This window comes from Canis lupus, chromosome 26, assembly GCF_048164855.1.
Source record: "Canis lupus baileyi chromosome 26, mCanLup2.hap1, whole genome shotgun sequence".
In the NCBI taxonomy this organism is placed as follows: Eukaryota; Metazoa; Chordata; class Mammalia; order Carnivora; family Canidae; genus Canis; species Canis lupus.
The window spans coordinates 4,897,786-4,922,613 of record NC_132863.1 but is presented as its reverse complement, the minus strand read 5'-3'; the positions used below and the strand labels follow the sequence as shown (position 1 = coordinate 4,922,613).

Below are 24,828 nucleotides of genomic sequence, written 5' to 3'. Positions count from 1 at the left end.
TAAACTTAAACACAATTACAGTACTTGTTATGCCAAATGTAAAGAGAATAATTCTCCAATCAAAAGACAGAAAATTTAAGGTTTGATTTTAAAGACTTAAAAAGACCGTATGCCATTTATAAGAGAACATCCAAAACATATGGATATGGGAAGATTAAAAGTAAAAAGTTAGAAAGTGATATATCCCATGCAAACACTAACCAAAAGAAAACTGGTAGAGCTATATTAAGAATAGGGAAGACTAAAAAAAAAAAAAAAAAGAATAGGGAAGACTGAGGCAAAAAAAAAAAACAAACAAACAAACAAAAAGAAAAAAACACCATACTAAAGATAAAGAGGAAAAATTCTAACTGATAAAAGATTCAATTCAAAGGACATAGAACATTTGTGAATCTGTACTGAAACTAAAAATTATAAAATATATATTTTTATATATATTATGTTTATGTATGTGTACATATCAAATACTGATGGACTTTAAAAAGAGAATAGACCAATCCATAGTCATAGCAGAATAGTCTCAGTAACTTCCAGAACAACAGACAAAAAATAATGATAGAGAATAGAACACATGCTTCCTACCTTCTCACTGTATTTACTCTCCATGTCTCAATCTCTCATATTTTTCATCTTTGTCTCTCTGAGGGACCCTCAGGATAATTTCTTCAGATCTGTCATCCCATTTATTCTGTCCTCTGCTGTACCTAATCTGCTATTAAAGTTACCACTGAGGTTTTCCTTTACTATTTCAATTATTAAATTTTTTTCATTTCTAGAAGTTCTATTTTTTTTTATTGTTTACATCTGCTTAGTCATGTGTTATAATTTCCGGTTTCCTGGAAACATTTTCAAGCTTGTCTTTTATTACTTTAAACATGTTGAAGGTATCCATACTGAAAGCTCTAGAAGTTTTAACTTGCAAATTCCTAATTGATAAAAAGAATGACTTGAAATTATTATATCCAGCTAAACTGCTGTTCATGTGGAAAGGCAAAAGGAAAATATTCCTCATCATAAAGGAACTCAGGGACACCTACTTGAAAACACCCACTCAATGATAAAATAAGGCCATCCAAGAAGTCCATTAAAGCAAGCATGTTAGGACTGAGGACAGTGAGGAAAGCATCTCTCTACATTCAGAACCAATACTAAACAACTCTGCACATTAGGATTTCAAAACTGACTGCAAATAATGGTAAATTTAGGCTATAAATTTACTATAGAATAAAATAAGTGGATGGGGAGAGGAGGCTTAGAAGGCTGATAATTTCTTCAGATTTGTTAAGAAATTAGTAAGTGCTATCTAAAATTATACCATGGGGCTAAAAAGTGTTTCCATCACCTTAATGTGATTATAATCTTCTCATTATAGATAAAACTTTTAGATGTTAATATTTCCTGTGATAAAGGAATGTTTATTTGAATTTTGAGAATTCTGTTTCACTTTATTTTCTTTTCTTCTGTTAAATTCAAATAAAATAAAATTCAGAGCTCTTCATTAAAAATGCACTAAAGAAAAAAAATGCAGTAAAGAATCTTAAGAATTAAAGAATCCACTGTCAGTCCCTCATCCTTACCCTAGCACTTCCATATACCCGCCCCTTGCCACTGCCTTCACCTCAGTCAACCTGTCTGGTTTTACATCTACCCATCCATGGCTGGCTGGCTGCCTGTCCGCCTATAACTGTAGGCCAAATTCTCTGTCTGCCTATCTGTCTGCACCTACATACCTGTCCATCTACACCTCCCTACTCACTTCCACCTCTGCCAGCTGGCCTGTTTACACCCACCTGTCTGATGTTCCATGCCTGCCTGCCAGTTTGTTTTTGTCTATCAGCTCATCTGTAAGCCCTACTGTCTGCCAGGCCGCTCCCTGTTTATATCCTGCCTTACCCACCTCCACTCTGCCAGTCTCTTATCTGCTCATCTAGCTAGCCAGGCCAGCACCAAATATACATACATAGAAATACCTGGAATGAGATTCTCCTAACATTGATAGTGGTTGTGTAACAGTAGTATTTTGAGTGATTTGCTTGAGACTGTGTTTACCTAATGAGTACTTTAAAAATATATATATAACATTATTCTTTAAAACAAAACCAACAACAAAGAAAACAACCTAATCAACAACTAATGCTCAGAGCAGTATTTTGAATGTTTCAGACTCATAACCTAAGTAAGACATTTTACAGAAGCATATATGCATCTGTATACAGATTATACATAAATAAATGTTTTAGAAGTTTCACAAAGAAATGCTAATCCTTACAACATACAGTGCACTCTGAAATGTTTTGGTCTATTCTATTTTATTCTATTCAATTATTTTTTTAAAATACTGGCTTTTGATAAGTTGATTTCATGACCTACAACAAGTAGTTGGAAAAACACTGGTAAGAAGCCAAGTTTCCAACAGGGCAAGGCAACCCCGAGACCAAAACTGCCCCACCTGAAGCCTCTAGCACTCACTGCTAATCTGCGTGCTGATGGCAGCAGTAAGCTGAGGCTGCCCTGAGTGCCAATGAACCTCATATCCCCTCAGTTATTTCCACTGCCTGCAACTGACTGGGCCAACCAGTCCAAGGAGACTTGCACGGTCAGCCCCTGTCATGAGCCTCTCTGCCCCTGGGGCCCCTCATCAGCATTCACTCCCACATCACACACATGGACATCTCATCTTCTGCCATCACACACCGCTCTCTGGTGCATACACACACATCTTACCTCTTCACTGAGAATATGCACTTATGCAATGTACATTTTAAACTTTAATTGCCTTTAGGCCTAAATAATAAATAGTCTCTGAATACTTTAAAATCAAAAAAGAAATCACTAGAAATTACGTTTTTGCCATCCAGAAAATAAAAATTCCTCATTGACCACAAGAGGGCAATAGAACGCAATGTTAAAATCCATGCCCCTTCAAGCATCTCTACTTAGTATTTTAACATACCCCCCCAAAAAAACATACCCAACATTCATATTTTAAATATTACATATATGCTTTCAAATTAGATTTGATGAAAAATAAATATAAAATTTAAGTAAAATGTTTTTTGGCTTCACAGTGCAAAGATGTCTAAGAAGTTCAATCATAAGTAGTCTGCAGTTACCTACATGACCCAAGCTACTTCAGAACAGAATTTAGATTGGATTTGGGACTAAATGGAATGCAGAATATAGAGCATGCTCTTGGCAAGTGTGCAATGCAATAATGGATACAGACAGAACTGTTAGTATGATAAATTAACAATTTACACAATAAAGGTAAAACCACATCAATCTAGCATGTATCTCTTGTGCAAAATTCATAAGCTTTGTCAGTCATATCTAGTCTTGTAGTAGGCACTGGCATAAAGAATTTAAAACACTACTACAGGGGATCCCTGGGTGGCTCAGTGGTTTAGCGCCTGCCTTCTGCCCAGGGCATGGTCCTGGAGTCCCGGGATTGAGTCCTATACCAGGCTCCCTGCGTCTCTGCCTCTGTGTGTGTGTGTCTTCATGAATAAATAAATAACATCTTTAAAAATTAAAAAAATAAAACACTGCTACAGATCAGGGTCTGAAAACTATGGCATATCATCCAAATCCAGCCTGCCAGGTGATTTTCAAAAATAAAGTTCTTTAGGAACACAGCCATGTTTCTTTGTTACATACTGTCCATGGCTGCTTTCTCATTATGAAGGCAGAGCTGAGTAACTGCAACAGAGCCCACGTGATCAAGGCCTGAAATATTATCTGGTCCTTTACTCTATTAAGTATATATGGCCTCTACTCTCTATTATATGCCCTCTAAGACCTAAGACCTTGATGATTTCAACTCAAATTAAATAGTACCAAGTACCTTCCATGTGTACAACAGGAACACAATAGGGCAACATTAATGGAGAGAATAGGGTAGATTTTTAAATCATGGACTCTTGATAAACGAATGTTTGGCAGCATGACATATACAGTATAGTTCATAAAGAGATGACACAGATGTGGGGCTCCAGGGAGCATGCTGCTAACCATGGTCAAAGGAAAAGGAAGGAATGGGAGTAAGAATACCCCCACATGACTTGCTCAGTGACCGCTCATAGGAGGAACAGGAGATGAGGAGCACAGGAGGGCTAAAATTAATATGCACATAAGAACATGAGTATCATTAAAGAAGTGGTCAAGTCAGGAGAAGAAGCTGATGTTAGAGAAGAAAATAAGCTAAACTTTGGCCTCATTACCCTTAGGTTACCACTATAATGTGAGATAAGATCAAGTGGGCATTTTAAAAGGCAAGTATGGAAGCAAGGTCTGTACAAAAGGCTTGAGTGGGAGTCTTATGCCACAGTGACTCCTGGCTCTGCACAAGCAGTTGATATCCCTAAGGAGGCAAGTGTGGAGTTACAGAAAAGGCTCAAGTCCAGAATATTGGTCAACCCTTGGAATTTGGGGTTAAACAAAAAAAAGGGGCCAAGAAATGAGACAGAGGGGTGCCTCGGTAGCTCATTTGGCTAAGCACCTGCTTTTGCCTCAGGTCATGATCCCAGGGTCCTGGGATAGAGTCCCATGATGTTGGCATCAGGCCTCCTGCTCAGTGGGGAGTCTGCTTCTCCCTTTCTCTCTCCCTCTCCAGCTCTCTCTCTCAAATAAATATGTTTTCTTTTTAATGAGACAGAGAAGACACAGAGATTGAGAAGAACTAAAGCAGTGCTAAGACACAGAACCAGAAAAATAAGGAGAATTTTCATTGAAGCTTAAACTAATTATTTTAAGCCAAACACACTTTTACTCATTAAAATATGGTAAAACCTCCAGTTTGCTATGGATTATGCTGGGACTCTGATTCTTGGTTGATTTTTCTTTAATGAAAGTCTCAGAAATGAGAGAGTTAATCACCATCTAGAAGTCTTGCACACACACCATTCATTTGTGTACAGGACTCCTTGTTGTCTCCTCTCAGACCACGGGTTTCTGCTAGTCAAGGGCCTCAACCTCTGTGCTCACGTGTGGACTAAGCTATTTCCCCCAAATAGGCACATGCTCACAAAGGAGCCAGGCTCTGCTTCCCAGGGCACAGGTACCAAGATGCAGATGGCCAGTGGCTCCACCCCACACCACAGAGCTACTATTCTCTCCACTGCACTTTGAGTTCTGCTTCCCCGATCAGAGTTTCTTCACAGCAGTACTACTGACATTTGGGGCCTGATGTTCTTTGTCTTGGGGTAGTAGAGGCTCTGTCCTATGCCTATAGGATAATCAGGCTCCTACCTACTAGATGTTAGTACCACTGCCCTCTCCCCAGGTGTGACAACCAAAAATGTCTTCAGACAATGCCCAATGTCCCCTGGGGGGCAGAGCCAGCCCCAGGTGTCACTCAGAGCTTCTAATCATTGCCCGGCCTCTGATCTCTGCAGTCTTCTTCCTCACTTGCACCTACTTTGTTTGCACTCCCCTCTCTTTACACCACCACAGTGTCCATCATTGGTTGCTATATCAGCATCTTGGCCTAAGCCCTTGCTTTCTTTTTTAAAAAATATTTACATACAGTAAATATACAATATATTACTGCCAACATATAGTATAACACCCAGTGCTCATCTCATCAAGTACCCTCCTTAGTGCCCGTTCACCCAGTTGCCCCATCCCCCCACCCACCTCCCCTTCTGTAATGCTTTGTTTCCCAGAGTTAGGAGTCTCTCATGGTTTGTCTTCCTCAAATTTTTCCCCACTCAGTTTCCTTCCTTTCCCTTATGGTCCCTTTCACTATTTCTTATATTCCACGTATAAGTGAAACCATATGGTAATTGTCTTTCTCCTATTGACTTATTTCACTCAGCATAATACCCTCCAGTTCCAGCCCATCAATGTAAATAGTAGGCAGTCATCCTTTCTGATGGCTGAATCTTATGTCATAAATACTTCTATCTCACTTGCATGCCATGTGTGTTTGCAGGGAAAGTACAATCATTTGCAGAAACCTCCAGAGAGCTGCATAAGGCCCTTGGAACACCACTAGTCTGGGGCTCCTCTTTGCAATATTCATCTGTTGATAAGTATTCAGCAAGTGCTTTCTAAGGGCTTTCTTCCCACCTACTCCTGGGTTTCAAGTTTCTTATGGAAACATGACAGTATTTGTGGGATGATCTGCTCATGTAACAAATTTCTTCTCCATGTGTAGGAATTTTACAAAAACCAAATTTTTAAAAATCATAAAAGAAAAAAAATTGCAACACTCCACATAAAAGCATGATTAGAGGGATAATTCAGTCCTGTAATGTAGCCCAATTCATCAATAGTATTTCTTGCAGGACTATGAGCAAAAGAACAAGAACAAAGTTCTCTTCAGTTGCATGAACTTACACAAACAAACTAACCTGGCGAAAGACTTCGTTCACAAAGTTGACATAACCTCGCGTTGACAAGAGAATCCGCTGTACCATTTCATACACAGTGCGGTGCTCTTCCTCAATGCTACAAAGGCTGGAGTTGCTGAGTCTTCGGTCAGATAAGGTGCTGCTGTTGGAATGGTTTTTGTCCTGCTCTGCAGGCCCGCAACCATCCAGCTCCGGCGCCCTCTCTTGACCCACACCACCACCAACAGTCTGGAAGAAAGTCATGACCACCTCTGAGTGAGCCTCTTCGACACTCAAGAATGCCTAGTGAAACTGAAAGCTTGCTTTATGTAAAAGAACTCTGATTACTATCAACTTCAAGGCCAGCTAGACACCAGCCCTGCTTGAAGCACAAGGGGCTCCAGAACCTGTACTTACCAGTTTTCCAATTCACCAGCTCAGTTACTTTAACAGGAAAATACTAAATTATTGCATGAAGGGAGGCTGTGAAATTTTATCAACCTAGAAACTTTAACTTACATTTGCAAAATCATAGAACAAATTGTGTTAATGAATTTATACTATGATCACCTTTGGGCTCTAAATTCAGCACTTACTCTATGGTCACAGAGATTTGAAAGTTCAGTGCAATTTTTGTGGCCACAATATTGGAAAGCATCATTTGATTCACAAGACTTAGTGACACCTGATGAAAGAGTGTCTTGATCTTTAGAGGGTATTTTGTGAGAAGAATCTTGATCTGAATTTTATATTCAGAATCTCAAACTTAACTGAAATATTTACCAAATTTTAAATATTTAGAAGACTTTAAGAGCACAAAGAAATAAAATAATTCATGTGATGACTCACAAATTTTAATATGGATTTCTGCTCTCATCTATCTACCCATAGAATTAAAGGTTTCCTCCAAATATAATACATGTATAATTTTGCTTCGTTTTTGCAAATGCCACTATTATTTAAGTGTCAAAAAAGTATAATCCAAATACCATTAAAATTCTACCCACTGTGAATATTTTTTACAAAAAATGGTAAGATATGAGAGGTGCAAAATAGTAATTTCATAACTACCAAGGACAGTTTGAAAGCAGATACCCAAATAGCAATCTCTAGGGAAAAGTAATGGAAGATTATATTTATAATAATTTTTCTCTTCATGCCTTAGCTATTAAGTCTGTGTGGCTTATCAAAGGCACTGTCATATTTTGAGATGAGTTGTCCTATAGAAATTATTTCATCCTTTTGATGCATCAACTATCTTCCACAGAAAAATAAAATTTTACTCATTTTTACTGATATATATATATTTTAATATGTAAAGCATAGAGGTTAGATTAAGTCTAATGTCTCTTGTGGCTCAATAACCTATGACTTTTTTTTATCAGTAACTCCCATCTTCCCCACAAGCCAAAAAGGAAAAAAAAAAAACCATGTACATACTAAGCAAATCAAAAATGATCACAAATTCTATGACCCTCCTCTTCCCTTTGACCCACACGGAATACAGTGGAAGAGACCTGTGCCACCTCCAGGCCCAGCTCCAAGAGGCTGACAGTTACTACTTCCCATCTCTGGGAACCTTTGCTATTGGAGCTCTGAGAAGCCAAGGAAGAAGTCCAATAACCCTGCTACAGAGACTGCATGGAAGGGGAGGCCCAGCAGCACCCATCAAAGTAACAGGAATCTGAATAAAGTCATCCAGAGCCCTCTAGACCAACTAGCCTTGAACTAAAGAACACCACCCCCTGACCTCAGGTAATGCCGTTATGAAGCACAAGAACTGCCCAACCAGATCTTGCCCAAATTTCTGATCCAAAGAGTATAATGTGTAATATGACAAAAGGGTTGTTTTAGGCCACCAAGTTTTGAAGTCATTAGATAACTAATTGGGTAACATAGCAATTAGGTAGCTAAAACAATGTTAAGTAAAGAGGTATGTTTATGGGTTTTAATGTCAATTAATGTTTATAGAACTGGTAAAAAAAAAAAAAAAAGGTCACTGTTGAAATTTTAAAATCACCACTCTGTTTCTCTAAAGTGGGTTGAGGTACTTTTATTTCATACAAAAATGAACTACTAAGGACTAAATAATACTTCACGAAAACATTTTCAGCTGAAATGATACACCAAGAACAGTTTTGCTCAGGTTGATGCTGTTGTCAACACAGTATATGGGATGTAAGAGCAACTGTATTTTCGTTCTCCCATGAATATCTGTTATACCAGATTCTCCAAGTAGTAAGAAACTTTAGCCTAGAAGATATATTAATTCCTCTCCTCCCTGGTGAAAAATACTGTTAAAGGTATTAATTAGTTTTAGATCCAGAGGCAAATTCACTTTGGAAAAAAACACACCAAAAAATCCTCAAACATGATCTTTAAAATAATATTGGCAAAAGTGTAAACTCTATTTGGAAATAGCACTTAAAATATTGTTTTGAAGGGCTTTTACAAGAGTAATAAATCCTTTGAAAAGAGATTTTCGAATCAATTGACTTATAATATTCACTTTAAATAGGCAAAATTATATTAAATTTGAGATTCCAAATAAAAACTTTCAGGAGACAGGGATGCCTGGGTGGCTTAGCGGTTGAGCACCTGCCCCTGGCTCAGGGTGTAATCCCACCGTCTCAGGATCAAGTCCCACAACAGGCTCGCTGCCTGGAGCCTGCTCTGCCTATGTCTCTGCCTTTCTCTCTCTGTCTTTTATGAATAAATAAATAAAATCTTTTTTAAAAAAAACTTTCAGGAGACAAATGAAATTATATGTGCTTTTATTCCTGCAACTCAGTCTCCAAAATGTAATATTCAATTGTTTAAATTGCTTTTTCTCATGCACAATGAAGATGAAGAGAGGAATGCAGCAGACACATGTGAGATGAGGTGGGAAACACAGCCATAAGGCATGGAAGGGAGCACAGGAGGCAACTGGTCAGCTGAATAACGACGACCCCCACCCCAAAGATGTCCATGCCTTAATCCCCAAAACCTCTGAGTATCTTACCTTACTTGGCAAATGGGATTTAGCAGGTGTGATTAAATTAAGGTGTGAGAGGGAAAGATAATCCTGGATTATCTGGGTGGTCCCAGTGTAATGACAAGGATCCATAAGGAGAAAGGAGGACCAGACATAGAAGGCAATGTGTAGATGGAAACAGGGAGGAAAGGTGACGTGATGAAGAGCCACAAGCCAGGGAATGGATTCTCCTCTAGAGCCTCCAAAAGGAACACAGACCTGCCAACACCTTGATTTTATCACACTGACACTGATTTTGGACTTCTGACTTCCAGAACTACAAGATAATAAACTTCTGTTGTTTCAAGCCACTGAAAGTTTGTGATTTGCTACAGTGGCACTATAAAACTACTATAACAACTCACTGTGAGGCATACTGAGAGTCTAAACAATGGCAGCAACCATTTTTAGGCAAGGCCATCTGCAGGGTGGTAGCCCTGGGCCTGGACAGCTGTCTGCCCAGCATCCATTCCCCCACCCCAATGGAACCCCAATGCTCCCTGTACCTCCTCCCCTGCAGCCCAGGTGATTCACAGGAAGCTGGCCCTATCCACAGTACCAACAAAGTGTTCTGTTTCTTGGAAGCCAGTTATGTGCCTCCTGGGTCATAGCCAGCTGTAAGTCAGTCAGTGCCTTATTACTGTTCCAGAAGGTAACCTAGATTGTCCCAGACAAAAGGGAAGGGCTTTGTATCTCTGGGTTGTCTCTGAACATGAACAAGGAAGGCAGTGCCCCAGCTGTTGGCAGCCATGTTATATTTGGCAGGGAAGCCAAAAACAAACTTGCCAGAGGGAAAGGGCAGAGTAGGGAAAACTGTAGCAAATCATGGAGAGAGTGTGAATAAACCATATGCGCTGCCAGCCCTGCCATGAGCTCCTTCTTTATGAGATTAAAATACTTCTTTTTTTATCTTTAAGACAGTTTGAGTTACAGAGTTTTTTTCTGTTAGGATGATACAACCATCAGAACTGATTCAGGAGGTCAGACTTTTATAACACTAAGAAAATCAGATAATAAAAGTAGAGGACTCATGAGCGTGAATAACCAACTAAGGAAAAAAACTAGAATCTTGAATCAGTGGTTAGTTTGCTATTCTCACCACTTCTCATCATCCAAATGTATTTTTCAAGAATGAGAAACTTACTTTCAATAAATATAGTGACAGTTTTCTGAAATTTTGAAACCAGGTAGGAAGAAGTCATAGCCTCTAAATAGACTGTTTTGAATGTCTTAACATTCACACAAGATACAATGTAAAACTTATCAAAGAGTGTGACTGAGTTTCTTATATGTGATTTCATACAAATTTGTGTCTACCTGATGATTTTTAGTTTTTGTTTATCTGATGGGTGAATAAAGGTCTCTCAATATGGCCCAGAATCAACAGTGTTCCCTGGCTCATAGTGAAATCCAGGGTCATTTTTATTTCCCTTTCTGTGAACTTGTCTTTCATCTCCTTTTGTCTGTTTTTCAATTGGACTGTTTGTCTTATCAATTTGTAGGCCCTCTCTACATACCAGAAGCATGAACTCCTTTAACAGCTTTGATGTTATAGATGCTTTTCACAGTCTGTTGCCTGCGTGTGGCTTTACTCGATCTTTTTACGTAAAAATCTTTTCAAAATTTTAAAATGAAGTGGAATCTCATTTCTTCTATGGCTTGTGGGTCTTATCCCTACCACTTCCCAAACTTATACCTTCCCCTAGATTATTTCCTAAATTCTTTATCATTTTGTTTTTATATCTAGGCCTTAAATCAATTTAGAAGTTAAATCAATCTGACATCTGCTTCCATATGTAGCATGAAGCAAGGTTCTGAAAAAGAGAGAGAAAGACCCATCAACAATTCTTTTAGCTCTCAGGGTTATAGATTAGATTTGATATTCAATGCTACTCTGTCCCATTTTCTAGAGGGAACTTGTAGTTTCTGTCTGGAACTTTGATAATTTCTTCTTAATCCCTGAAAGTCAAATAGGTTTATGTCTGTTCAGGTTTTTTGTCTGTTTAGCTAATTCTTCCTGGGACTTGAAGGCCTTTTTAGTCTAAGGCATGACTTTTTTTGCTGAAAGAAAGTAAATTTTGCATGTTTAATTTCACATCTGATTTTTTCTCCTTTTGCCCTCATGATACTTGGAAGGTGGATCTGGACCTGACCTCTGCGCTTATTTATTCATTTCCGATTTCTAGTGCTTTGAATTTTTTCTCAGTGTTGTGGGATATTCCTTTGGAAAATCAATTTTGTTCTTACCATCTCCATTTTACCTATTAAAATCTTAAACTAATGAACTTAAGGTTTTTTAAGGCTTTCTTTTTTTTAAAGATTTTTAAAATTTATTTGACAGAAAGAAAGAACACCCTTGATCAAGCACAAGCAGGGGGAGTGGCAGACAGAGGGAGAAACAAGCTCCCTGCTGAGCAGGAAGCCCAATGCAGGGCTCAATCTCAGGGCCCTGGGATCATGACCTGAGCCAAAGGCAGACGCTTAACCGACTGAGCCACCCAGGCACCCCAAAGCTTTCTTTTAAAACCTTCAGTAAGTCTTTTGTTGCTCTTACTACAATTGTATCCCCCTCAGATTTCTTTGAAAATAAGTTTCTTTAGTTAGTTCTTATCAATGAGGCCACGTGCTCTGGACCTGCTTGGTGCTCCTCCATCAACAGGCTAATTGTCACTCCAGTGTGTGTACTCTTTTTTTTTTAAATGTTTTTTTTTAATTATTTATGATAGTCACACACACAAAGAGAGAGAGAGAGAGAGGCAGAGACACAGGCAGAGGGAGAAGCAGGCTCCATGCACCAGGAGCCTGACGTGGGATTCGGTCCCGGGTCTCCAGGATCGCGCCCTTGGCCAAAGGCAGGCGCTAAACCACTGCGCCACCCAGGGATCCCCGGTGTGTGTACTCTTGAGCTCAGGCCTAGTCATGCTCTAGGAACTCCAGGCCATCAGCAAACCTGCTGTGAGTGGACCACATTTTCTGCATAAAACCATGTCCTTGCCATGAAGCACTTGCTCTCAAACTTCCCCAAGTGCTCCTGCTCTATGCGTGCAAACTCCCTAAGCAACTCAGCCTGTTGGGAAAGCTCCATTTGTCTGTGACCAAGGCCCACAAGAGAGGGAAGATACACCATGGGCCCCACACAGAAAGAGGTCTTTACTGAAGACCTCAGAGAGAGACAACCTTCTTTTCTCGGGATCCCATCATGGCACCCCAAAATCCTGAGATGCTCTTCTACTCCTTCCCCTGAGATCCCAAGAGGGGACTTAGCAGTCTCACAGGCCCTTCCCATGGCCCACCTGCATGTCTCCTGAGGGCCTTCTTAGTGCTGGGGATTGGTAACGGCAACACAGGTCCCTGGTCTTATGCTCCGAGGTCACTGGTACTTGAGCAAAAGGGGGAAAATGAGAGGAAGCCAGGAGTGTGTGCACAACAGCCATCTTCTCAGAATGTCTCCTTAGCCCCCAAGATTGCCTTGTCATGGCAATGTCAACAGAGCACTGCAAGTGCTACCTCAGAGCTCTCTCTGATACTTCAGCAATACAGACAGAGCCCACCAATAAAACCAATTCCTATAACTAACATCCTTTAAGAACCAAAAACCCTAAAAATTACTTTGGTATGTGTTAGTGAACTTTTACCTAAGTAAAAGATAAGAAGATGAATGACATACCTGTATAATTTTGGGTAGTACATCAACTCCATTTTTAGTGTTTTGTGTTGTAGTTAGATACTTTTTTTCCAAAAAGAAAGTTACAATCCATTTAATAAAAACAACACGAGCTGCCATGTATGGAATTTTTGTACTGTAAATGTTTTCACTGTCTCGAGTTGTAGTAATATACACTGGCTTTGGTCTCAAATGGGGGATGTCTGGAAGAAAAGAGAACATATGATTAGGATAGTGAGTGTAACCCCCACAAATGGCACAACTGGTTCAGTTTCTAACTAAGCAGATATATAATTGGTGTCTGAATAGCAAAATTAAAGAGCCAGAAATTATTTAAAATGACACCTTTTGGTAGACGTGCTTCTTTCTGATTCTGCCTCGCAATCTGACCAATATGGGACAGTGACTACTGTTACTGTTTATTTGTTGTAACTATGACATACAGCTATGGAAGTACTCAGATAATAACTCTTTTTAACAAATTTGAGAAATGATATGAGATCATAATAAAAATCTTTTCACATACATTATAATTAAATTAATCTTATTTTATGGCTGAAACAAATCTAAAAGCATCTTTGGACATTTTTCATCATTTAAGCTATTTTATTATTTTAATCATTTTAGGTATTTTAACATCCAATACTTCACTAATCAAATCCATGGGACTTTAGTTTTATATCCTCTTCCCTTTAGATGAATCCAAAGAATAGAATCAGTATAATCTACTTTATGTCTGAAAGAATTCATCTTTGAGGTATCAGATACCACCATTTTCAAAGAATTAATAAGAAGTCCCTTTCTCATTCTTTAAATTCCATAATCAATACCAAAAAAATTACACAGTATTGGATTTGAGATACTACTTGCTGCATGTTCACCTCTCTTACTTTTTACATACCTGGAGGTACTTACATGAGGCAGACAAGTTCTCAACAAATAACTTTTAATTTCAGCATATTAAAGTATATTGTGTTTTTCACAGTGAATATAGACTATAAAATCAGAAACAAATTCTGAAAAAAATATCTACATATATATAGCTAACAAAATACATATCTATCCCAGTACCTCTAAAGGTTAGTATTTCTACATCTTTCAAAATGCACCAAGCTTCTGCTGTTTCCCCTTTATCCAAACATGCACGTGTGTGCGTGTGCGTGTGTATGTGTATAAATCCCAAAGACAATTGAATTAGTCCACATTCCCCAGATGGATTAATGTCTGTTGTGACCTCTTCCCCTCCAAAATTGTTCCTGATTATTCATTTTAACTAATTTCACTACTTTAAAATAATAAGGAGAGGAAAATTTGCCTTCGCCACCCCCACTCCTCTGCCACCAATCTAAGGGGTGCTTCTGTCTGTGAGCCTTCATTTATCATACAAGAAAAACTTTAGCAGCTAAATTAGAAATTCCATTATGTTTCCTTCCTTTCTGAGGCTTACTGTCCATAGGTTGCCCAGTTGCCCAAACATCAGCATCTGTTGAATGAAAGATCCAGTATAAAAGAAAGGGCCTACTGTGGGCAGCTATATGACCTAGGCTGGCCTGCCTCGCCACTGAGCAAGGTCTGGAGTCATCACACCCTACCATTCATAAGAGGAAATGCAAGTTTTATTTTAACATTAAAAGATTTTAAATATTACTACACCAAAAAATCATGACACATGTCAAATTTTTTCTGATTACAGAAGCCACAGTTCCCCTTTATCGCTATAAGTTGAGGTACCCCTTAGTCTGTACAAATAGGTAAAGTCATCTATTAGGAAATAATTTATTAGGAAACCTTAAACCTCCTACAATAATGTTACCATTAAATTTAGGAATAAAATGACTATTTTACTTAAAAATAATCAAAGGTCACTTTGAAAGAGACTGGACAGCTTCCCTGTGGACATCCTCTAGACATTGTGCAATCAGTACTTACCAAGTATGGGTTTGTAGATGTTTGTTAACTTAGTAAATGATGGAAATAAATGAGGAAGATAATACTTTCGAAACAATGTAAAAAGAAATTTAAAACCAGTATCTTGATTCTCCTTATTCTTCCACTCCAAGCTTGCAGCCTTTGGATAATATGTGGGAAAGAACATATGTACATTTACATTTCAACTTAATGTACACTAAACTGAAATGCTGTTATCTTATAAAAATTCCTACCCTAAATTAAAAAAAAAAAAACTTGACCAAGTTAACAATCACATAATGAAATCATGTCTTAAAAATCAAATGATGAGAAAAATGAATACTTCAAAACACAATGGTAACCATGTTAAAGACGTTTTTACTACTTTTAAAAAGTCACCCAATGGTATGTTTCTAACCTTGCTCTACTCATCATTCCTATAGTTTTTTCCACATGTTCTCTATAATGATTTAACATTCCTTCTGCCCTTAAAACATTAAGTCAGATGTAATGTAGTACTTTAAAAAAAAAAAAACTGGAAAAGGGCCATTTATAATAATCAGGAATTAAGGAAATAATCCCTTACAAGGATTTCATCTAATGTTACCTACATGAAAAATCAGTATCATCAGAAGGCAAAGGTACAGAAACTTGGAAAGTGTACTGTCCTTATTAAAAGCAACCCAAGGGATCCCTGGGTGGCGCAGTGGTTTGGCGCCTGCCTTTGGCCCAGGGCGTGATCCTGGAGACCCGGGATCGAATCCCACGTCGGGCTCCCGGTGCATGGAGCCTGCTTCTCCCTCTGCCTATGTCTCTGCCTCTCTCTCTCTCTCTGTGACTATCATAAATAAATAAATAAAAATTAAAAAAAAAAAAAAAAAAAAGCAACCCAAGAGCTAAGATAAGCAGATCTACCAGTCCAGCTACACCTGTCACCGGTTCTTGATACTTGTTAAAACACAGCACTCTGAAGCAAAGCTTTCCAACTTCCTTCATGACACAGCCCACTTAGAAAATCGAAACATCTGTGCAGCATCTGAGTTCAAGGGATGAGGGGCTTTGGCTGCCCTAGGGGCAGAGGGGCTCCGTGTCAGTAACCTGTCAGAAGTTCTCAGGGGTGAGCTAAGGGAGAAACTTGCTCTGAGGACTCAGTAGAGAGAAGGGAGGGAAGGAGAGGGGGATGAGCATGCACAAACAATTCTGCACATGATTCAGGGGTTTCACGGTCTCCATAAAAATCCCTACCCTATATCACCAGCATCCTTCCTCCAGTGGGATTCTGAGAATTATGTGACATCTGAAGTTGCACGGCTCATTACTGACACATCTAGAATGAGACTGAAGTGCCCCAACACATCAAAGTTCTCAATATTTCATGCTGATCTCCAGGGACAGATGGAATGCCCTACCACTTCTGAGCAGATGGAGTTAGAGATGCAGGTGGCCCCAACAGGGCCACAACGTGCAGCTTCCAGAAGACAACACAATACCACAGTCTGCTCTCAGGATTCTGGAGTCCTTATGTTTCTAGTATAGGCTAAAGGAAATGGGAGAGGAGAGCAGACAAGATCGCCCAATAGGACAGAGTAGTCAGAAAGGGAGGTAAGTACTGAATCTTGAAGAACAGCAGAGAGAAACAAAACAGTCCCCTAAAGAAAACTGGTAAGAGAAAGGGAGGAGGAGAGAAGGAAGAAAACACTATGGGGGGAGAGACTATCACGAAGAAAGTATAGTCACTGTTGGATCATTTGAAAGATTAAGTAAGGCAAAAACTAAAGTGTCCTTTCTCTGCACTTGACCACTCAACCTCCTTCATGGCCTTGGGCCTCCATCTTAGCAGTAACAGGGCAGAGGCAGGCAACAGTGAGTGTTGGATGAGGAAGTGGACCGAGCAGAGATTAGAATGTCAACAAACTTGGTTGAGGAGGACACAGAAACTGGACAGAGAGTTCCCAGGAAGAACTCAGGACTAGGGACAAGAAAAGTGTTCATGAGAGAAAAGAATTCAGTGGTGTGGTTTTTTTTTTTTTCTCTGAACCATATCAGAAATGTAGACTAGGAGACAGGGATCACCTACTGAAATCATAACTAATGATATTAACTCTGTGTTCAGTTAGTAAACATCAGAGAGAAGGACATGTGACATCAAGGTGGCCTGTGCTGACAGCACAAAGAGATACCTCCGTATGCTTCTGTCCACATCTTCCTGCCTGCTCTGCCTGTTCCTCATCTGCCCGCACAGCTCTGAGCCTACCTCCTCCTCCATCCTGCCTTGCTAGCACAGAAACCAGGGGTCAGGAAGGAGCAAAGAGGCAAAAATAGGTTAATATACTATGAGATAACAGAAAATACATATGGTCTCTGCTCCCATTTCCTTGCATAGAGCCCCTAAAACCCTTGTAATTTCCTAAGTGATAAGGGCACTGGGAACATCTTTTGTTCTAATAAAACAACTCTGGGTGGGCTCCCAGAGGACTCCTAAAAGCTGGTCACCAGAAAGACCACGCCATGATTAGAACTTGGAATTTTCAGCACCTCCACCCCAACTCCTCCATTCCTCTAGAGAGGGTAGAGGGGCTGGAGACGGTATATGTCTATGTGAGGCAGCCTTACATAAAAATCCCAGTAGCAGGGGTTTCAGGGAGCTTCCAGGTGAGTAAACATATCTGTGTGCCAGGAAGGTGATGAACCCCAACTCAGGGGCTTGGGCCCTCCCAGACTGTGCCCTTTATGTCTCTTCATTAGTCTGTCCATCTATATCCTTTATCATATCCTTTAATAACCTGGTAAATGAAAACAAACGTTTCCCAGTGTTCTGTGAGCCACTCTAGCAAATCAGTTGAACCTGAGGAGGAGTTGTGGGAACCTCTGATTTGTAGCCAAGTTGTACAGAAGCTATGGGTAACCTGGGGCCCTCCTACTTGTGATGGGTACCTGAATGTGATGAAACAGTCTCATGGGACTGAGCCCTTAACCTGTGGAATCTGATGCCATCTCCAGGCAGACAGTGTCAAAGCTGAGTTAAACTACAGGACACCCTGCTGGTGTTGCAGAGTCACCTGGTGGCAGGAAAAACCCATACACTCGGGAACCACTAGTGTCAGAAGTGAAGTGTTCCGTGTGAATGTGGTAATAATATGAAAGTAGATGGAGAACTGAGTTTTTTCCTTTACATACGCACTCAAACAAAACAGTACGTATGCCAGGTCTTTACTGATATCATCTGGCACATATCTATTTCTAGTGGTGTATCATCTCCTCAAAGAAAAAGCAAAGATAGAAAATATGGATGAGCAGGAAGAAAAGAAGCCATGTTTTCTCTTTCCCACTGAGAGTAAGATCTTTACTGAGCTATCCACGATTTTGCTCTTACCTGAATAACCATATACTTCAACAGTATTTGAAGAAAAAAGCATGTTTGGTCCTCAGCAATCTTTTCCCCTGATATGGCTGGCAGTAGTGGAGTGATTTCTTCTGGATATATCTTTGCTGCAGAATGGAAAACAAGAAGAGCTCTTTCACCACAGTTAAAAGGGGTTTTTTTTTTTTTTTTTTTTTTTTTTTTTTTTTTTTTTTTAATGGCCTCTATTAGAATACATCTATCCCTCCACTGGAACTGGCTCACACTATACTCCAGGTCAGTGTGCATCAAGGGTTTAGAAATACTGTGTAAATGTCCATGAAGCCACCTCTCTCTCTGAACCATTCTTTTCTCTTTCAAATTCTGCTTTGGTCAGCCTAAGATCAAGTGACTGCCACTGAGCAATAAAGTGATATGCATTAATAAATCAATGGCCCTAACCGGCAAGTTTCTTGAAAACTCACAGGATATAACTGGCTGCCATTAATACTCCCAGGAGGCCACTACTGTCCCTCCATGAATGCTGCATGAAAATACACAGCTGGCAAAAAAGAGCATGGGTGAGCAGACCAATGTCCACTCATGAAACAATCATGATGAGGACAATGAACAGTAGTTCTGGATGGCAGATTTAAATGTCATTAAGAGCCATTAAAACACTCCAGACGCACCATGTGTCTCTATTTCCTGCTATTGCCAACATCTGTCCGCTCCCTTCCATTCCTGTTTCCACTACTTCAGTAAATTTCTCCTGTCACCATTTCATATAAGACAGGCTCTGATAACTTCAATTCTAATGTCTGTAAGACTTCACTGTGAATATGAACAGGTAGTAATTCCTCCTCCAAACAAACCCATCTATGAAATAAAGATTTCTATTCAAGGTAATGACAAACAAAGGAATTCCTCAATGTAACTTCAAGAATCATTTCAACCTGTAAGGTCTGCTAATGTTACTCACCATCCGCTACACTAGGGCTAGGATTGATGAGTGTCTCCAGCGTACAGGGACCTCGGGATGACATGATCGCTGGGAAACCAGGCACAAGGCAAGCAAAAATTAGCACCTGCTCTTCTGCACAGTTTGTCTGAAGTGCTTGAAGCCACAGAAGAAACAGCCTGATTCCTTCACATCTTATCTAAAAATAAAATTAAAGGCAACAAAATTAAACACTGACATGTTTACACAGAGATGTACTGCAATGCAGAATCGGTTCTGAGAAAGTAAAACTAGAAGTTAAAGGTACTGTTAAATTACTACACCAGGTTCCTTTAGTGACAAATAAGCAGGCATGCTGCAATAAGCACAAAGGTTAAGAGCTGGGGGCTGGAGCCTCAGTGACTGGATTAGAATGCAAGTTCTACTACTTGCTGGCTTAGCTATGGCCAGTGGAGAACCACTTAATTTCTCTATGCATTAGTCTCCCCCTCTGTAAAATAGGGATGATAACAAAATGTACCACAAGGTACTGGTACAGGGTTAAATGAGTTACAACAGTACCCATAACATTAATAGTCAATTATCCACAAAAATAATACAAAGATCATCTTTCTCCAGATTTACACTGTGCTTTGAATAGAGTTTTTGTCATGTCTCTACAATATGCACATGTATAATGAATGTAATGTTCCTGAAAAATCTTAGAACTAAATCAGACTTTGAAGACCTGGCTGAATGGGACAGGGTAGCTCTCCAGCTTCCCTGCCTTATGTCCCTACTCGGCTCTCTCCAACAGCTTCCCTGTGCTCTGAACCACCAGCACTACTTGGTGGGATACATCAATACAGGCAGACGGGCCCTTTGTCCTCTTCTACACGTACTTTCAGCTCCATCCCATTCCTAGAATTCATAAACACAGGTATGCAATTGTTTCTACCTTCCTAAATGGCTGGAAAGATAACACCAATAAAATTAAGGAAAAGAGATGAAAAACCTCTCATATGAAGCTGAAAGATACAGTGAGCTCCAAATGTAGGTAACTGAGAGACTGCCTGATCTCTCAACTACACCAAGGTGGTGCAGATTCCTTAAGCTTAAGGGTTTAAGCCAAACATGAGGCTCTGCAGAAAAGCCAAAAGAAGGGAAGGGAAGGGAAAGGAAGAGGAGAAAAGAAGGGAGAGGAGGGGGTTGGAGGTAGAGGAGGAGGGGGAGAGAAGGAGGGAAAAGAAGGATAAGGAAGGGGAAAGGAGGGGAAAGGAGGGGAAGGGAGGGGAAGGGAGGGGAAGGAAGGGAAAGAGCAAGCTTAGCTGACTCCCCAAAGAAGCCAAACACACCAAGACAGATATACCCTGTCTGGAGATAGTTCTACTCTATCAACAGTGGATTCCAGGACACACTCTCAGACATGCCCATGGACACACCACTGCTGTGCACAAACCTTCATGACCACTCACACCCGTCCTCCTCTCCCCAAGCAGGCAAAATAAGTGGTGGCACTGCTGAATACACAATAGACAAAAAAAATGACATGGCTCTATGTATATCTAACCAAATTATATTAAATTTAACAGGAGGAAAGTTTCTATAAAATTATATCATGTCTCCAACTTTTTATGTTAACTATCTTTAAGTTAATAATATATATATACAAGGCCAGTAATAAACCTGAGGTCACAACCTGGTAAGTTTTAACTGTAAGATTATTAATATTAAAATAGGAAGGATAAAATATGGAATCTATTGTGAAGCTATGAATAACTCACCTCCCTTTTTCAATATGTAAGAGATACTTAACAGCAAATTTAAGTGGCTAAGAGTGTTTAGACTGTTATAAAATAAAAAATATATGGGGAACTTATTAAAAGCACATACATAACTTGATTAGCTACAAGTGAATTACCTTCCATAAAATACATATTCCAGGCTGGCTTCTCTTGCTATTTATGTTTTAGGGTCATCTTACCTAGCATCAAATGTTATATATCATCATAAAAGGTATGTTCATTTTTAAATAAGCCAAAGGTAACCTGAAGTACAAGATCAATCTGCGGCAAACAAATAAGTAAAATATTAAGAGTAAGGCTCTGCTGCTCTTCCCCCGACAATGGTTCTCAAAACCAGCAAAAATAATTCAGATGCAACTATAATTTTAACAAGATTACTGAGGTGAACAGAATTCAGCACATTAACTCTGAAGCTTGGAGAGGAACTGGTTCAACCCCTTCCCTTTCCTGATGATAAAACTAGAGCAGTTAGTGCCTTGGCAATGGTTCCCTGACTACACAGCAGAATCAAAATTAGAATTCTGAATTCCAAACTCTGAATCGCAAGGTCTTTCTCTGAATAGTATCTAAAATGTGTATCACAGTAAGTTATGATGTAAGAACAAAAATTCTAACAATATTTGCCATATAATTTTTTTTAAGATTTTATTTATTCATGAGAGACACACATAGAGAGGCAGAGACATAGGCTGAGGGAAAAGCAGGCTCCCTGTACGGAGCCCGATGCAGGACTTGATCCCAGATCCCAGGATCACACCTTGAGCCAAAGGCAGCCACTCAAGCACTGAGCCACCCAGGCGTCCCGCCATATAATTTTCAATTAAAAATAAAAAGTTAAAAAAATAAATAAATAAAATAAAAATAAAAAATAAAAAGTTGAGTGGTTTTTAAAATTTTTTCCCCAAAATAGCCTAATTTTGTCACTTTATGGCATTAATAAATTTAAGAACAATGCAAGATGCCATTGCATATTCACCTAAAATAAATACCTTAATAGAATTTCCAGTGTGTAGAAGCTTCTTTAAAGTTGAGCCTGGAAGTTTAAAACACTGAGTTAGAAATAAAGTATATAAATTTACACCCACACACAAGAAAACCTCAAAATGTATATTTTAAAAGATTAGTTGGAAAGGAAATATTTGCTGATGACAAAAGATACAATTTTTAAAAAATAAAACTGACCTTCAGAAACAAAGCAATGTCACAGGAGAGATATCTTTAAGATGAAAGTACTTTAAATATGAATGAACTTCTTCAAAACTCTTAAAAGAGTCAAAATAACTGATATTAAAGTAACATATATGCCCACAGTGGATTATGTGTAAATATCTTATCATGTATAATATACATCATTTTTTCTAATTTCTAAAGGTAAAAATAAAACTACTACTCACAAAACATTTTTATAAGAATATTTTGCAAATATTCTAGACAGTGTGTTTCTTTCTTTTCAGTGACAATCACATTTAGGGGTTCAGTCCATCAAGAAGTCCTCTAGCAGAAACTTTGGTCATTGTCAAGGAGAAGGAATCAAAGTTTACTCAGAACTACACCAGTCAACTGCAAAAACTTTGGTGCTGCAGCCCACTTCAATTAGAAAAGTTTCTCTTATGAGGATGGAAATATATTACCTACATTCTATAAATGTGTTCATATCTTAGTATGGAGATGGCTTGGCAACCCCACCTAAATATCAGATGTAGGCTCTAAATGGGATCTTAACCTCAAAGAAGGAAGTAATCTTTAAAAATAAAAATATATTGGAAGTTAGGCAACAGAACCTTTCCTCCCAAATTTTTCTGGGAAAAAAAATTATATAGATCTGATTCGAAGTTTTATGCAATAATTAAAACCTGGACATCAAATAACATTTACTCTACCACTGTATTTCAAAGAGATGTTCCACCAAGAAATAGGGCTAGTCTCAACAAATTTCCACAGGTCATATTTATGTGGATATAGATGTGTGTTAGTTAAATGCATACAATTTTTTTAACTGCTGTGCTATTTATAACACTCAACACTGGGGCTTAGTGGAAATGACTACATTACAGCATTAAATCACCAACAGATTGTGAATAAGTAAGGGAAGTCAAAGTACCCTCTTCCCTCTACTTCTGTCACCAAACCATATCCAGTAATTTTTAGTCTATCATCAGTCTATACTGGGCTAAGCTCTCTCACAGCCACGGTTCAAGCGTCTGTTCCCATGGGAGTGTTTTATCCCATACCTCCCCTTAATCTGGGGCCTGTCTCTTGCTTCCATGTTTATCCATTCTTAGACAAAGTCTGGTGTGCCTCCGTTTACTTTTATTTTTTTATTTTTTAAAAAATATTTTTTTATTTATTCATGAAAGACACAGAAAGGCAGAGACATAGGCAGAGGAAGAAGCAGGTTCCCTGTGGGAAGCCCGATGCAGGACTCAATTCCAGGACCCCAGGATCACGACCTGAGCCAAAGGCAGACACTCAACCACTGGAGTCACCCAGGTACCCCTGGTGTGCTTCAGTTTAATATTGGCTTAATTTGCCCATGAGGACCTCATGTGGTTGGCAGGGTCAATAGACACTCCACTTCCCAAGAAATTTGAGATCAAGTCTGCAGACACAGCTCTCTTCCCAGACATCTGGGAAATCCTTTATCTTGCAACACATTCTTGGAAACACTTTCTCCCGGTCATTGCGTGTGACCACTGGGGCTTATCAGCCCTTTCTCTTCTTTGAATGGGTCCACAGTTTTACTTTTAACATCTGATCTACCCATAGCTGCCTATATCCACTCATTTCTACACAGAGAGAAGAAAAACACTTACAGAAAGGATAGCCTTTACAAAAAGACATACAGAATGTCTCACCCATTTCTGCCAATAGCCCTTGACATTTTTTTAAAATTAACCTGGCAACTTGTGAGAACAGCAATAGAAAACTAGTACATATATATTTGATTTATCCCATCTTGTTGTATTCAGAAACTCTTGTACATGTGAAGCAGTACAGCTTGGCGGATGCAAGCCAGAAGTCAGACTTGCTAGGATTCAAATCTAGGCTCTGCACTTACTGTTTAACCTGAGTCAGTTACTTAATCTCACCATGCCTGAGTTTTCTCATCTGTTAAATGGGATACTAACAGTGCCTACCATAGTGGATTATTGATAAAGTTTAAATGAGTTAATATATACAAATGCTTAGAACAGTGTCTGGTACATGAAAAGCATATTTTCCCTATAATATAAGGCATCAATTATTCTCTAAGGCACTCTTTTAATTTTTTAAATTCATTCTTTATTTTATTTTAAAGAGGCTCCATGCCCAAACTTGGGGCTTGACCTCACAACCCTAAAATCAAGACCTGAGCTAAGATCAAGAGTCTGACCCACTTAACTCACTGAGCCACTCCACCGAGGTGCCTATTAAGTCACTCTTTTTAAATATGAACAACATTATAAAGAAGATTTGTACAGTAGGGGCACATAGCATAGTATTTCAATATGAAAATAGGTAATAAATACATGAGAGCATTGCCTGGCCACTTTAGGTATTTCTTAAGGTCCTAAGTTCACAAAGATATTGCTACTGTAACTACCATAATGAAATCCTCTTCATTTTAATTTCAAAAAGTTTCTATGTATCATACCTACTTGGACTTTTAAATACCACCCACACTATGATTATACTCATCTTTATCTCTTTTAGGTGCCTCTTCAACCCTACTGGTTGCTACTGTATTGATTCATGTGAGGAGAAGATGAATAAATGAGTAAATAAAATCTATTAGTTGGACTGATTCTATGAACTTCTAACTTCTATTCGCTAACTTGTATTT

At 39.0% G+C, this 24,828-nt stretch overlaps 1 protein-coding gene across 10 annotated transcripts in view; it reads right to left on the bottom strand.

Annotated features, from left to right (window-relative positions):
- RALGAPA2 (Ral GTPase activating protein catalytic subunit alpha 2) overlaps positions 1–24,828 on the bottom strand; it is a 327,019-nt gene that overhangs the window by 221,978 nt on the left and 80,213 nt on the right. For 9 of the 10 annotated variants that reach the window (XR_012018147.1, XR_012018153.1, XR_012018148.1 and 6 more), the window contains 6 exons: positions 21,995–22,038; positions 19,243–19,420; positions 18,294–18,409; positions 14,942–15,080; positions 13,016–13,215; positions 6,354–6,581 (listed from right to left, as the gene is read on the bottom strand). Coding sequence is in view for 2 of the 10 variants with exons in the window: in XM_072799835.1 (XP_072655936.1) it covers positions 6,354–6,581; positions 13,016–13,215; positions 14,942–15,080; positions 18,294–18,409; positions 19,243–19,420; positions 21,995–22,038 (905 nt within the window). In the remaining 8 variants the exon portion in view is untranslated. Of the gene's footprint in view, positions 1–6,353; positions 6,582–13,015; positions 13,216–14,941; positions 15,081–18,293; positions 18,410–19,242; positions 19,421–21,121; positions 21,470–21,994; positions 22,039–24,828 lie in introns of those variants that run through there. The other variant, XR_012018152.1, reaches the window with a different exon arrangement.